This window comes from Bos mutus, chromosome 11, assembly GCF_027580195.1.
Source record: "Bos mutus isolate GX-2022 chromosome 11, NWIPB_WYAK_1.1, whole genome shotgun sequence".
NCBI lineage: Eukaryota > Metazoa > Chordata > Mammalia > Artiodactyla > Bovidae > Bos > Bos mutus.
Genome location: NC_091627.1, coordinates 77,268,012 through 77,282,139, shown reverse-complemented (window position 1 = coordinate 77,282,139; position 14,128 = coordinate 77,268,012). Strand labels below are relative to the sequence as shown.

Here is a 14,128-nt window from a genome sequence, read left to right as displayed (position 1 = left end):
ACCCAAATACCCACCTCGCCAAGGGTGGGTGGGGAGGGCATCTGTGCTCCCAGGGGCTGCTGGCTCTGAGACGGCTGTGGGTCCACCCAGGCAGTGCCGCCCTTGCCAGGAAGCCCTAAATTTAGGTCTTCCCACCGCGGAGGAGCTGTTTCCCTTAGCAGTATAATGACAGTAATTATGTGCATTCAGATTACATGGTAATAAAATTAGGATCCAATCAGTCCAAATTGAAATCAGATGAGTTGGGAGCAAAGTAATCAATGACAACATAAATAGAAAAGCCCAAAAGGAAACCTCAGCATGCAGACTTGACATCCGAAATGGGGAGAAGAGTGAGTGAGCCATTTAACCTTGGCTGAAAAACATATTTGGGTTTGGGGGCCGGTTTGAACTAGAGTTTAAATCAGGTCCAGGCTAGAGCGTGGTCCTGCTGTAGGGCTGGGGTGGGCTCCTGGCAGCCTTCCTTGCTCTGGAACCTCATTTCTCATACCTTCCCTAAAGCCTCATTTATACCTGCCTTGGACACTTAGCATGATGCATTGCGTTTCCTGTTGCATATGTTTCTTGAAGGCAGGAACTCTCTCTCCTCTTTCTTGAAACTGCAGCCCAGAGTTCATGCCGGGTGCTGATTGGATGGATCCTACTTGGCAAGGAGTTCTGCCTTGTATGGTACTTGCCTTTCCATCTAAACAGGAAGCTTCTTCACATATTGTGTCTCATATCCTCAGCCCTTTGCTCCCACAAAGAACCCTGCACATAGTAGGTTTTCAGAAATATAGATTGACTTTGGCTCCAGCCGGCCAGGAGGGACAGGTGTGGGAAATCTGCATTTGGTTCACGGGTCTCCCTGCTTGCTCCCTGGGTTGGTGCTGTGCCGAGAGCAGGCTGTGGGTGGCCAGGAGCAGCCTGTTCTCCTAGGAGGCCAGGGGAAGGGTGGCCCACGCTCTCTGTCCTCAAGGCTATGAGCAGGAAGAAAGGGTCTGACAGGCAGGCAGAGGGGCGCTGGTGCGGGTGGCAAGCACAGATCCTGAAAGGCGTCTGACGCCACCTCCGTCTCCTTCCTTCATGTCTCTTCTGACTCACGTCAGCCCCCAGCAGGCCCAGCCAAGCCCCATGAGCAGGGGATGGAGATCTGGGGGTGGACAGTTTGGCCCAGGTTGCAGGAAGGGAGGCTGAAACTGGGACTTGGAAAAATGAGTTGTGCTGGGTGAAAGCAGACTAGGTGGCCATGTGCCCAGAGGTGGGGCACCTGTTACCTCCATGTCCTGTCCTTATGCCTAGGGCTAATGTCCCTGTGCCCAGAGCCAGTGTGGGATGCTCCGGGCTGGGTCTGAGAGCAAGATTGCCCAAGTGAGAGTGGGTGAGGAGGGGCCTGGGCAGAGGGACCTGTGATGTCCCAGGGTTGAGAGCACTGGTCCCGCCATTTATTCTGAGTGGAGGAGGGTGTCGTGTCCAGGCTCTGACCTGGTGACAGGGGTGGGGCAGCCTCCTGCCTCAACATGGCAGTGTCTTGCCAGGGTCCCAGCCAGTTATTCGAGGCATGAGAAAGAGGAGCTGTAAATATTTTTTCATATCCCTGCAAACAAAATTAGTTCAAATTCATTTAATTAAAAAGATAAAAACCTTTCTAGGCGGCTAGGGGGTGTGTGTGTGTGTCACATGTGGAAGGAGAGGAGGTTATGGAACTGAAAAGCAAGCCATGCTTGTTTTTTAAAAAGTCTGTGGTGCTGTCCCTCAGCCTCTTCCCCTAAGGGGGTGGATGGGGTAGTGGAAAGAGTGCAGGCTTTGGAGGCTGAGAGGATAGGGTTCAAATTCCTGGCCTTCCACTTAGTAGCTGTGTGACTCTGGGTAAGTAATTTGCCCTCTCTGTGCCTTATCAGTAACCTGGAGATAGTTGCATCCACCATTACAGGATGGCTGTGACCCCCAGGGCTGAGCAGTGTCTCTGCTTAGCACGTGGGAGGTGCCTGGTCAATGGTAACCATCCCTGTGATGGCCCCTTTGAAATAGCAGCCTCTCAGAAAGGATGCGCCTTTGTGGTGTTGCCTTTGTTTTTTGAGATTCAGAAAGATGGATTAAGTGTTTTGGAGTCCAGAAAGAATGCCAGCTGTCCTGCCTTGAGCTTGTGGAGATACGAAGAGTACCTGTTCCTTCCAGGAAGAAAAAATGTGTTTGGGGGAGAGCAAATAACAATAGGTCCTGGACCCTGTGGGAAGCAACTTAGGACAAACTGGAGGTGCTGTTTAAACAGAGCTTTGCAGGCTCAGAAGTGACCTTTCTCTGGCTCCCTGGGCAGGAGGAAGAGGTACAACCAGCCTGGTGCCTGCGAGATGAACCAGGCAGCCCGAGCAGGAGCAGAGTGTACAAGCCAGGAGCCTGGCTGTGCGGGGACCAAATTAGGAGAATTGGAGATAGGCAGGAACTTGGAAAAGCACGGGAACACTCCCTTACTTACAGAAAGCAAAAGCAAAGGATCAAAATGCTGCATCCTTTCTTACATCCTTTTCCCCAAAGGGTCACAGAGGAGAAAAATGAAGACCCACAGAGGGCAGCCATGAATTGAGCAGCTCTCAAAGACCTAGATATAGACTCAGAAGACCTGGGTTGAAAACTTAGAAAATGTTCTCCCATTTACTAGCGGGGTGACCTCAGATGGGTCCCCTAAGTGCCCTGTACCTCTCAACCTCAGCTGTGAAAAACCCTTCTGTCAGCTGGCCACCGTGCTGTGACGCTCTGGTGGGCACCCAGATCTGGGGGGATCTCCTCCTGGGTGTCGTGGCAGAGTTACAGCTAAAAGAGGTGTTAAAAAGCCGTGCAGGGGGACTTCCCTGGTGGTTCAGTGGTTAAGAATCTGCCTGCCAATGCAGGGGACAGGAGTTTGATCCCTGGTCCGGGAAGATCCCACGTGCCACAGCTATTGAGACAGCGCTCTAGAACCTGTGTTCCACAGAGGAGCCACCACAATGAGAAGCCCTCTTGAAGCAATAAAGACTCCGTGGAGCCAAAAACAAATAAATATTTAAAAAAAAAAAGCAGTGCAGGAGAATGGTTGAAAGCTTTGAAAACCCCTCACCCTAGAAGTATTTTAATGAATAAGGAGGGCGCAGTGCTGTAACCTGAGCAGATCTTACTGAAGCAGGGGCCACAACTCTAGAGCCATTAGCTGTCCACTGTGGAGGCCGCAGGAGGAGGCATGTGGGGATTGGGAAGGGCAAGTGCGGTATCAGATGGCTGGGTGGTTGTAGATGGGCAGGCTCTGGGCAGCTCAGTCAGCAATTTGCTTTTCACATCACAGATTGAGACCTACTACTTGATTACGAAATAGAACCCTTTTATAAAGGGAATAGAGAATAGCACAGAAAATATCTGAGTGTATTATCCACAGTAGAAGTGAGTACTGTGACACAGCTAGGTGGGTGGTTACTGGTGTGTGTATCGCAGACCGTGGCGGGGGAGGGGTCAGAGAGGTGGGCCCACCTGGCACAGCTGACTGCAAGGAGACCCTGGTGTCCTTGTGTAGAATCACTCCTTTTCTGTGATTAAGGGTCACGCCAGAGACGGAAGGCAGGCAGTGGTGTCTCCTCTCTGAGTTCCAGGAAAGTCTTTGATGCCACTTCCTAACTTGTCAGTGAGTCCATGTAGCTGTAGGGAACACGAACTCTACCCAGATGGCACCTGCCACCTGTATTAGACTGAGACTTAAAAAAATTCTGGAAAATTAAGCTAATTATAGATCTAATATCACAGCTAATAGTGATAGTAGATTAGGTTTCTTCAAGCATTGCTCTGAGCGTTTGTCCTGTCTTTATTTCATCATTCAGTCCTCCCCACAATCCTGTGAGATCCAAACCTGTTATCCCCATGTTACAGAAGAAGGAACTGGGTCACAGCAGAGTAAAGCAACTTGCCCAAGGTCATACAGTAAATAGCCAAGCCAGGATTTGAGTTCAGGAAGCCTGGCCCTAATGCTTGTGTTCTTGGCTGCTAGGCTGTCCTGATCTTTGCATGAAAAACTTGCTCAGGGGCTTGGAGTGATTCTGGATTTAAGTGGGTTTATCACACTTAAGGGTTTCCCTGATAGCTCAGTTGGTAAGGAATCTGCCTGTAATGCAGGAGACCTTCATTCAGTTCCTGGGTCGGGAAGATCTGCTGGAGAAGGGAAAGGCTACCCACTCCAGTATTCTGGCCTGGAGAATTCCATGGACTGTATAGTCCATGGGGTCGCAAAGAGTCGGACACAACTGAGCAACTTTCACTTTCACTTTACTTCATCACACTTAAAGACAAAGGTGGGAAAACCATATTCTCAAGAGTTTTAGGATTCCCATTCCTGTCTTAGATGAAGGGGAATTGTGCATTATGTATTTATATTTTATATTTAAAATACATATATATTTGAGGATTTTGTTGATTTTTAATGCGATAGCATTTTCCCCTTTGGCTGGCTAAAGTACCCATGAATAAATATATTAATACTGTATATTATATTTAATAAAACTAATATAATTTTTTTCATTCATAATCATCACTTTGACTCCACATGCAAAAAACTTTTGTGGTAGGTAATAGAGATCAAAAGTGCTGTCGGCCACATGAAAAAGTGGTACACTGAAGCCTTGTGGGTTTGATTTGAGACAAATGCTGACACCACGCTCAGAGACCATTTTAAACTGTGTGGGCAGGGCTGGCAAGTACTGGCCAAGGATGGCTACTAACCTGGAGTCAGAGTGGACCACAAGTTGGAAAACCTAAGGATGCATGTTGTCACTTTTTGAAACTAAAGGCTGGTGAGCCCTGTTAATCCAGAATATGATATACATGAATTGCAGAGTAACTTTTCCCTGTATGCCAGTAATCGCTGAGCTTCATTCCTGGCACCCTCTCTGCGTGGGTTGCAGGAGATTGAAGTTGGCATTTGCCTAGGAGAAGGACATGGCCATGAGAAGAGTGTATATACATGGAGTGCAGGAGGTTTCTGAGTTCTATTTATAATTCGTATGCAGGAGGCCTGGGTTTGATCCCTGGGTTGGGAAGATCCCCTGGAGACGGGAAAGGCTACCCACTCCAGTATTCTGGCCTGGAGAATTCCATGGAGTATATAGTCTGTGGGATCGCAAAGAGCTGGACTTTCACTTTCACTTGGTGATTTATAAAAAAAGCTCGCTCCCATTTGAATGGGGCATAGCGATGCCTGAAGACAGTGGAAGACAGACCACACCAGCATTGCGCATATTTCAGAGGAGGCAAGATGCCGTTTGCTCACTTGCCCTTCCCTTGGTGCTTCCTGTCCCCTCTGCCAGGAGGCCTCCTAGGACAGCCCCAGCCAGGCAGTTTCCCCCTCTTGGATCTTCCGTGGCCCCAGGCCAGCACCACACAATGGAGCCTTAATTAAGAGCCACCCTGTCCCATGGGGTCCTCCCCCGTTAGAGAGTCCATGTGTGCTTCATCCAAGCATCCTGTGCCTGTGACGCTGTGCCGCCCCAGCCAAGCGCAGCGTAGAGCCAAGTGCTGCAGAAGCCCCCGTGGAGGTTTGTAGGGAGGAGCAGTTAGGGGTTGGCAAGGGGTTGGCCCCAGCTCCTCATTTTGCAGATGAGGACCTCTGGGGCACAGAAAGGAGAGGAGGTGACTTGCCCGAGGTCCCATATCTATCAGGGGCCCCCTCACTCAAGGGGGGCTTGAGTGAGTGGTAGTTGCTCAGTCATCTGACTCTGCAACCCCATGGACTGTAGCCCACCAGGCTCCTCTGTCCATGGGATTCTCCAGGCAAGAAGACTGGCGTGGGTTGCCATTCCCTTCTCCAAGGATGTTGGGGTCTTGCCCAGTGCTCAGCCTGGCTCTGACTTCAGGCCCCGCAGCTCTCCTGCATCCTGCTGGGCCACGTGCTCCAGGAGGCAAATCTCTGCATCCACTGCCCTCAGTCCTCCCGGCAACCAAGGCTGGGCAGCAGGCAGCCATGGGGTCTGCTAAGCTGCCTGCCTCTCCTGAACCCCGAGACCTCAGGCCTGAGGGTGATGTAGGCCCAGCTCTCAGCTTCCGTGTCCTTCCAGTGACCAGTCTGCCAACCTGAGGCGGTCCACTGCCCAGGTCAGTGGCTTGAGCTCGACCACATGGGGGCTGGAGAGCTGCCCTTGTCAGCGTTTGTCGTGGCTCTGGCTGGGCTACTGGGAGTCAGCCCCCACCGCCCCCCCAACCCCCACCATCGCTCTCTGGGCTCTCAGCTCACCCACTCTACCTCTCTTGTACTTTGGGAGTTTTTAACTCCTCTGTTCTGTGGGTTCTCTGCTCCGCCAGCCTTTTCTTGCACATAGCTCCCCACAGCTGTGCCCTCAAGGTGGACTCAGCCCAGCTCGCCTCCCCACAGCTAATGACCTCTCTCTCAGGCTCCTCTAATACTCCAGGGAAGGAGAGCCTACCAGTGCCCCCAGCTATGGCCTGCAGTCAGATGACAAGATGCACAGAGCTGTCCCTCTCCTGCCGAGGGGGGTGGCCCTGGGCAGGGACAGGCACACTGGCTGGGGTGTCAGAACCCAGCTTAACTTTGTGGGCCCCTCTGGGTGGTGGAGGGGAGTCTCCTACAAGGGACCCCGACCTCTGGGTGGCAGTGGGGCTGTGGGTATGAATCCCTTGCTGAGGGTGGTACCAATCATTCTTGGTGACACTGCCATACCAGCCACGTGGGCAGATGACATTCCAGGGTTGGGCGAAGGGAAGGGGCCTCTGGGAGGCCTGTGAGCGGGCACAACTGAGGCCCCCAGCTGTCCCCTGCCTGCTGTGTGGGTGCCCCAGAGGGCTCGTGAGAGCCGCCTGTGTGCTCCTCTGTTCGTGTCACGCGTGGTGTGTGAGATGTGTGTACACGTGACCTGCGCCAGTTGGTCCCTTTCCAACTGAAACAGTCCCTCCTGCTCCCAGGACAAAAACAACCCCAGGCCTTTTTCCCCTGAAAAGTTAGAGTGCCTGGTGTCGGGTAGCAAGCTCACAGCCGGAGAAGGCGTGGCGGCCTGCCTGCTCTGCAGGGTGGGTTATCCCAGGGCCTGGTCCCCAAGCCCAGCCTGTACCCCGCCCCAACCTCTGCCTGCTTCCGGCTCCCCTGTCTCTGCTGATGAGCAGGGCAGTGACAGCCATGGGGGCCATGTGAAGAAAGAGGCTGCCGCAGACTGTCCAGGCTCTCAGAGCAGCTGTGGGGAGCTGGGGTCTCTGGAGCAAGGCAGACTTTCCCTGTGAAAGGTAGCATCCCATGACCTGGAACACAGGCCCCTGGATGAGGGAAAAGGTCCAGATTGTCACAGGTGGAGGAAACAGCTATCCTTCCGTTCAGTGGCTGGGTGGCCTCTGAAAGGCGCCTGGGCCTCTCTGGTCAGGTATGAGGAATTGCAGTTCCAAGGGTCCCAGGCTGGGTGCCTGTGAGTAGCTGCCCTCCCCAGTGACCTTTGCCTCCCCTCTTTGCAGCTGGAGGAGGCAGAGCGCTTTGCCATGATGGTGATCCACCTTGGGGAGGAAGCCGGGGAGTTCCTGTCCAAGGGCTACCTGGCACTGGGTCTCACTTACAGCCTGCAGGCCACCGACGGTGAGTGTCGGGGCCCGGGAACCTCCACTCGGGGTGACTCGGGCCTCCTAATGGCCTCTCAGGCCTCTTGTCCCATCAGTGTCCACCCCCAACACACTTCCATTGACTCTTCTAGAATAGGTGTGCAGACGTACATAAAAACACACATGTGCAGACGCAGACACTCACACACTGATGTGCACGAGTGTGTGTGCACACACACACATCCCAGTTCATTTCTGCTTTTGCTGCCACTTTGCCAGCCTCAGGTATGCCGTCTTCATGAACCTGGTTCTTTCTCCTTTCAAGGCTCAGCCCCAATTGATCTCTGCCCCGGAACTCCTGGGGCGTTTGTGCCACCAGCCCTGAGCCCCCAGTGTCTTCGTTCTGGTTCACCTTTACCCGCAGCACCACTGCCATCTTTTGGGGTCTTTTAAATCCCCCCGGTGCATGGCACAGAGCTGGGTACACAGCAAGCATTTACTAAATACGTGACCTGAGCTTGGTGCCTAGGCTCCCCTCCTGCCGCCTGGAGCCTGCATTCCCTCCCCAGCCCCACCAGCTCCACCTCCTTCTGTATCCTTGCAGCCTGAGGGAAAAGGAGCGATAGGTCCCCACCCAGGCCAAACCCAGAATAGTCATCAGCCCCCCACACTCCCCAAATGCCATCTCCTGGAAGTGGGCTTCAGATGCCCACACAGCGAGAGGTAGGAACAGCTGGTACTTGCACAAGGGAGGGAGGAGGAAGGGTAAGATCCTGGTGCAGTGCCAGCTCTTTGTTCTTGAGTGACAGTGGTCACTTCGAGGTGTCAGTGAGGCTCTGATAGGGAACCCTGGGGTCCCCACACCCTGGTCAAGTGAGGGAGTCATCAGTCCCTTGGTCAGAGTCCAGAGACCCTCCATGTGCCTTTAATCCTCTAGAAGCAGGGCTGCTCTATGAGCTTGGGACCCCTGACATGTATCCCTGCCTGGTGCTGCCAGCAGCATCCTGACATACTCTGACTAGAGCCTGTGACAGTCATTTTAAAGCTTCTCAGGGGGTTCAGTGTGTAGCTGAGGCTTCAAATGCGTATCCTACTGCATTTAAAGCCGATTTAATTTACCAGGGAGGTATCTGTTTTGGGTTAAAGCAAGAAGCCTCATGGTCAAAGTGCAATAGAGGTTTCTGGGGTGGGCCGGTGAAAGAGGAGGTCGTTTCCAGTGGGTACAGACACTGTCAGGGGTGGTAAGATGTTCTGGAGATGGATGGTAGTGATGGTTGCAAGACATGGTGAATGTACTTAATGCCACTGAATTGTCCACTTGAAGTTTGTTAAAATGATTAGAAAAGAAGGAGCCTCCTGAGTAAGGAAGCCTAGGGAGGCACATGCCAGGACAGAGGTGTAACTTTTCTCCAGAAGCTCGGGCCTTTGGAAGGATCAGGATGGCCCATGCGGCAAGGAAGGCAAAGGGGTAGAAGGACCTGTTGTGCCAAGAAGTGTGCATGCCAGGAGGCTGGGGCCAGGGGACATCTGCACCCCTTCCCCCGGTAACCAGGGCACCAGTCCGGAGCATTTGCCAGACAGGGTCCCGGTGGGGCCTCTCCCCGCAGAGCTCCATGTCCCGGGTGGGGCAGGGCTGGGTTGGCTCCCTCCAGCAGCCCCTCACGGCTCTGTTTCTGTCCTATGTCCTGCAGCGACTCTGAAATCCAAGCAAGATGAACTACACCGGAAAGCACTGCAGACGCTGGAGAGGTAAGGACGCCGAAGGGCAGCATTGTGTGAGGCGGCTTGTTCTCCTCTCTCAGGGGACCTTCTGGTGTGACAGAGCAGAGTTTTCTGTCTCCATTTTGTTGACCAGCAAACTGAGGCTCTGAGAGTTCACGCAGGAAGCAGGGACAGGCCTTTGCGGTTGGGTGGTCTGGTTGAGCATTTCTGCACTGGTGGAGCTGCCCCCAGGCTCAGCTCTCCTGCTTCTGAGTTCAGGGGACATGAGAGAAAGCAGGAAAGCACCTTGCACAGTAATCTACAAGTAGCAGGGGCTCACAAAGGGGATCTGCCTCCTCCCAGACCCTCCCCAACCTAAGAGCTGTGAGGCTCCCTCCCCCAGCCCTCAGAGAGCTTTCCTTAGACGCCAGAGTCTGGGAGGGAGTTAGGTTTGGGGGTGGTGGGGGAGAGGCAGAGAACCCTTCCCCCAGGCCCCTCCTGTGAGTTCCTCTCCACCACAGCCTGGCCCTACCTGAGCATTCCTCTCCCTCCTTCCTCTGGCCATTGTAGGGCTCTTCCCTCTGAGCCCTGCTTCCTCTGAGCATAGATGGCAGGGGCTGGGTCAGGGCCTGCCCCAGACTTCTTGTGCCAGCTTCCTAGGAACATCCAGCTCCCCTCTGGGGCAGGTTGTTCTCAAACCCAGGGAGGAAGGAGAGTCCCATTCTGGCCAACTCCCTCTGAGCCCCAGGATCAGGGGATAGTTCCTTCCTTCCCCCACCAGCTCTTCACTCCCAAGGCTTCCAGCCCAGAGAGGCCATCCAGCCCCTTCATCCTCCAGAGGTCTTCACTGTCCCACGTGGAGGGCAGGCTGCAGGCTCTGTACAGGGCCCATCCAGGCCAACAACTGCCCGGAGGAGAGGGGCTTCCCTCACCTCCTAGTCCCGCCCTCCCAGGTACCCCCCACTTCAGCCAGAGCCAACCCTCTTGGCAGTCACCACCCTGGCCTGGGGTGCCCCTGGGCTTTCCGCCCCAGCTGTCATCTCCCACAGGGCACCCTCCAAGGTGGGGCTGGGCAGAATTTCCAGCATTTGGCCCTGCTAAAAGTGCCCAGCACAGGGCTGGCTGTGACCCTCATCATGCTGGTTGTCGACCCTTGATGGCTGATTCACTGCTCCCCTTCCCAATACAGAGCCCAGCAGCTGGCGCCTGGCGACCCCCAGGTCATCCTGTATGTCTCCCTGCAGCTGGCCCTCGTCCGCCAGGTGAGTCCTAACACCCAGGTCTCTGGGGGTGCTGATCTCCTCCTGGCCCTGCTGCTTTTATCAGCTGTGCAACCCTTTGCAAGGGACTTGATCTCTCTGAGCCTCTATTCTTATCTATTAATGAAAGTGCCTTCATACTCCACCTCAGAGGGCCCAGGCAAGGATTAAGTCAGTTACTGTGGTAAAGCCCCTGACCTCTGGTGGGCACACAGGAAGGGCTTGTTCTCTGCCCTCACTCCCCCTGCAACACGTCCGTCTCCTGAGGAGTTGACAGGAGACCTGAGTAAACATTTGTGTCCTCACCTTCACTGAGCTTTCCCCAGGGGCCTAGGGGAGCAGAGAGATTGTCATGTGGAGCTGCTTCTGTGTGACACAGAGCTTCCCCTGACCGTGTGGACTCCACCACCAGGCTTGGCCTCTGGGGCCTCCTATCCGCTGACCACCTCGATCCCCAAGGCTCTCTAGGCCCACCTGCCTTCTCTGAGCTGAGCTGTTGGTGCCGAAAGGTCTGCTGAGGGACTTGAGTGAGGTCAGGCAATTACCCACCCAGCTGGTTGCCTGTCAGAAAAAAGTGAAGGTTCCCATCCCCAGGCCCCTCAGAGTCTCTGCTCTCACATGGGCCCCTCAGGCTGGTGCTCTGTGTGAAGCAGGGCCTCTCGGTGGCCTTTCTCTGGTGCGTGTGGACACTGGGCCACTCAGGGACTGCAGACAAGCCAGCAGGACCGGGGCTGGGCTCTAGCCTGGCAGAGAGGAGTCCGCAGAGCCCTCTGGGTGGTGGCTGCTCGCGGTCGGGTGATGGGCAGCCTGGGTGGCAAGAGCACTGCTGTCTTTCCACGGGCGCGGGCCAGCCCTGCAGCTGACGACGAGGGTGCCGTTGACCCCATCTGACACCTGAGGCGCTGCGGCTCTGCTGAGCTCAGGAGCTAGGAGCTGGCCGCGCCTGCACAGTTCAGCTTCAGAGCCCACTCTGACCTAGTTAAAGCAGCCCTGTGTGGCTCTAAGAATCCTGTTCCCCTGTCCCATTTGGAAGCGGGCACTTGGAGCCTTGTCCACCAGCCTGGTGGTTGGTTTTACAGGCCCGTGTCAACTTCCGGCCCCTGATCCTGTCTTCAGGGAGCCGTCTTTCCAGCCCCCATGCCACTTGCCCCCGGTTCCCGACTCCCAGGTCCTAGAGTAGGCACTCTCCACCATTGTCTCCAGAAACATCAATCCGCTCTGGTGCTCCCTGGAGCATGAACACAAAGATGTCCAAGACCAGTTTATTTTTAGCCCTCAGTTGGAGAACCAGTACTTTCCTTGCCAGTCCAGTTCCTGATAAAACCTTCCATGATGCATTTTTTAGTATCTTTAATTATTCAGTCACCTCTGATGAATGGCGTCTGTCCTCCGGGAGAGATGGCTGGGCCAGGCCAGTGGAGCCTGGTACCCCATGTCCTTGGGGCCCCCAGATCTTGGTAACCTCAGGGGGTTGAGGGTCTCTGAATGGACTCTAAGCTAGTCCTGTCTGCCTTGGTCTCTGAGGCCCTCTGCACCATCCTTTCCAAAGCATGTCTAGCTGCTCAAACAGTGAAGGCTGCGGGTTTGGACACCCAGCCCAGGATCATGCTGCTGGAGCAGCCTTGGGGTGGGGGGCATGGGCAAGCTGAGCCAGCAGTCACACTGACCTTAGCTTCCTCCTTTACTTTCCATGACCTTTCCACAGAAGGAAGTCCCGCAAGGGAGAACTCTGGGCCTGGCAGTAGGCAGAGACCAGGCAGGGGTCAGGCACACCAGGGACCAGAGCCCCCAGCTGACCTGTGTACTGTAGACCCCTCCAGGAGCATTGGAGATGTAGGTCTGAGGTTTGGTCAAGAGCAAGATTTTGGAAAAAGACTCTGACGTTCCTGGGAGGATGAGGCCCTGGTTGTCTCGAATAGCTGACAACCGCTAAGCCTGAGTGCCTGAGCAAACATGTCTCTCTGGACTGGAAGGAAGACTCTTAACCTGTTCATTAGCTGCCTGGGCTTTGGGGGCTTGAAGAGGGAAATTCACATTTTCTAACGTGTTCCATGCCCAGCAGGATGTTTTTCCTACGTTGTCTCGCCCTCTTGGCCAGTGTCGTAGGTAGGACTGTTATCCTCATTTTGCAGCGTAAGAACTGCAGCTCAGAGAGGCCAAGTCCCCTGCCCCGGCGCCAGCTGGGAAGTGGCAGAGTTGGAATTCACATCCCGTCTGACCCCAGGCCTAAGCTCTTGCCACTGTGAGCCCCTGAGCAGGAGGCAGCGTGTATCTGTCAGCCCCAATCACTGCGAGAACAGGTTCAGAGGAGAGATCTGTAGCCAGGGTCTGGGTAGCCTCTCACAGTCCCCCTCCTCCGGTTTGGTTGGGGCTTTCCGGCCAGTCCTTCATGATCCATTGTGGACATGCCCCTCTTTGCTGTGAGACGGCACTGACTTGGAACAGCAGACCCTTCTTGCCATGGTGTTCGAGGGTGTGTTTTCTCATCAGAGTTCCTGCCTGCCCCACAGTGCCTGCGGTCTCACTTGGGTCTGCTGCGCCTCGTGGGCTGGCACCTGGCCCCTGAGTCCGGGGAGCAGTGTGGGCCTTGGGGAAGGTCGCTAAGCCGGCAGTTTTCTCCGGCAGATCTCCAGTGCCATGGAGCAGCTGCAGGAGGCCCTGAAAGTATGCAAGGACGACGCCAATGCCCTCCATCTGCTGGCGCTCCTCTTCTCTGCCCAGAAACACTACCAGCACGCCCTGGACGTTATCAACATGGCCATCACGGAGTACCCTGAGAACTTCAAGTGAGTTCCCCGTGGACGCTGCTGGGCTGGGAGGCTGGTCGTGCACACACTGAGAGTCAAGGCGGGCCGAGGACCTGTGGGCTCGGAGCCTGGCTCTGGCGTTTTGTTTGGTGCCAGGAGGCACCGTGTGTGGAGGGGGAAGCTCTCGGTGGTAACTGCAGGCTCCACGGGGGGCTGTGTGGACCACCAAGGAGCCTGTGCTCTAAGATAACATGCCCGAGGTGCTTCCATCCCACCCTGCACTCTACATTTGAGCATCATGGGGACCCTAACTTGTGTGACTTAACCATAACCCTGGCATAGCCAGCCAAGGATGGTTTCTAACAGTGGCTGGGCTGATAGAGGCCATGTGAGCTGGCCCCTACCTCCAGGAAGGCCACAGGCTGTCGAGGTGAAGATTTATATCCCCACAGAGTGGTCCTGGCCTCTCCCTCTATTCTCGGCTCCTCCACAGCTCCTGCTTGCCACATTACCCAGATGCCTGTCTCTAGGGAGCAGGGTTCACGCTGCACATGGCCCCAGTGGTGGTGGGTGGGGCAGGACTAGACCCTCTTGCCCCCGCCTATACACAGGGGACCTGCTGCCATCCAACCAGGACCCTGGGGAACAAGAGCCTCACTGACTGGCTGAGGCAGAAGGGTGCATTGCCCCTTGGGAGGAAATGAGGAAGAGGTCATCTTTAGATTTCTGCCCTCCTTCCCTGGGACAGGTGACATAGGATGCTAATAAACCCTGTCTCTCTGAATCCCCTGATCCCAGAATGAGGGGCCCTTAGCACCCCCACTCCCACTGTGCTCGGGGTTTGAAAGAGAACCCTTTAGAACCAGCCAAAGGCTGTTGTCTTTAGATAGCAGA

At 54.9% G+C, this 14,128-nt stretch overlaps 1 protein-coding gene across 2 annotated transcripts in view; it reads left to right on the top strand.

The window, feature by feature from the left end:
* TTC7A (tetratricopeptide repeat domain 7A) overlaps positions 1 to 14,128 on the top strand; it is a 123,350-nt gene that overhangs the window by 67,890 nt on the left and 41,332 nt on the right. For both annotated transcript variants that reach the window (XM_070379626.1, XM_070379627.1), the window contains 4 exons: positions 7,447 to 7,564; positions 9,219 to 9,276; positions 10,418 to 10,490; positions 13,113 to 13,273. In XM_070379626.1, coding sequence (XP_070235727.1) covers positions 7,447 to 7,564; positions 9,219 to 9,276; positions 10,418 to 10,490; positions 13,113 to 13,273 — 410 coding nt within the window. The remainder of the gene's footprint in view (positions 1 to 7,446; positions 7,565 to 9,218; positions 9,277 to 10,417; positions 10,491 to 13,112; positions 13,274 to 14,128) is intronic.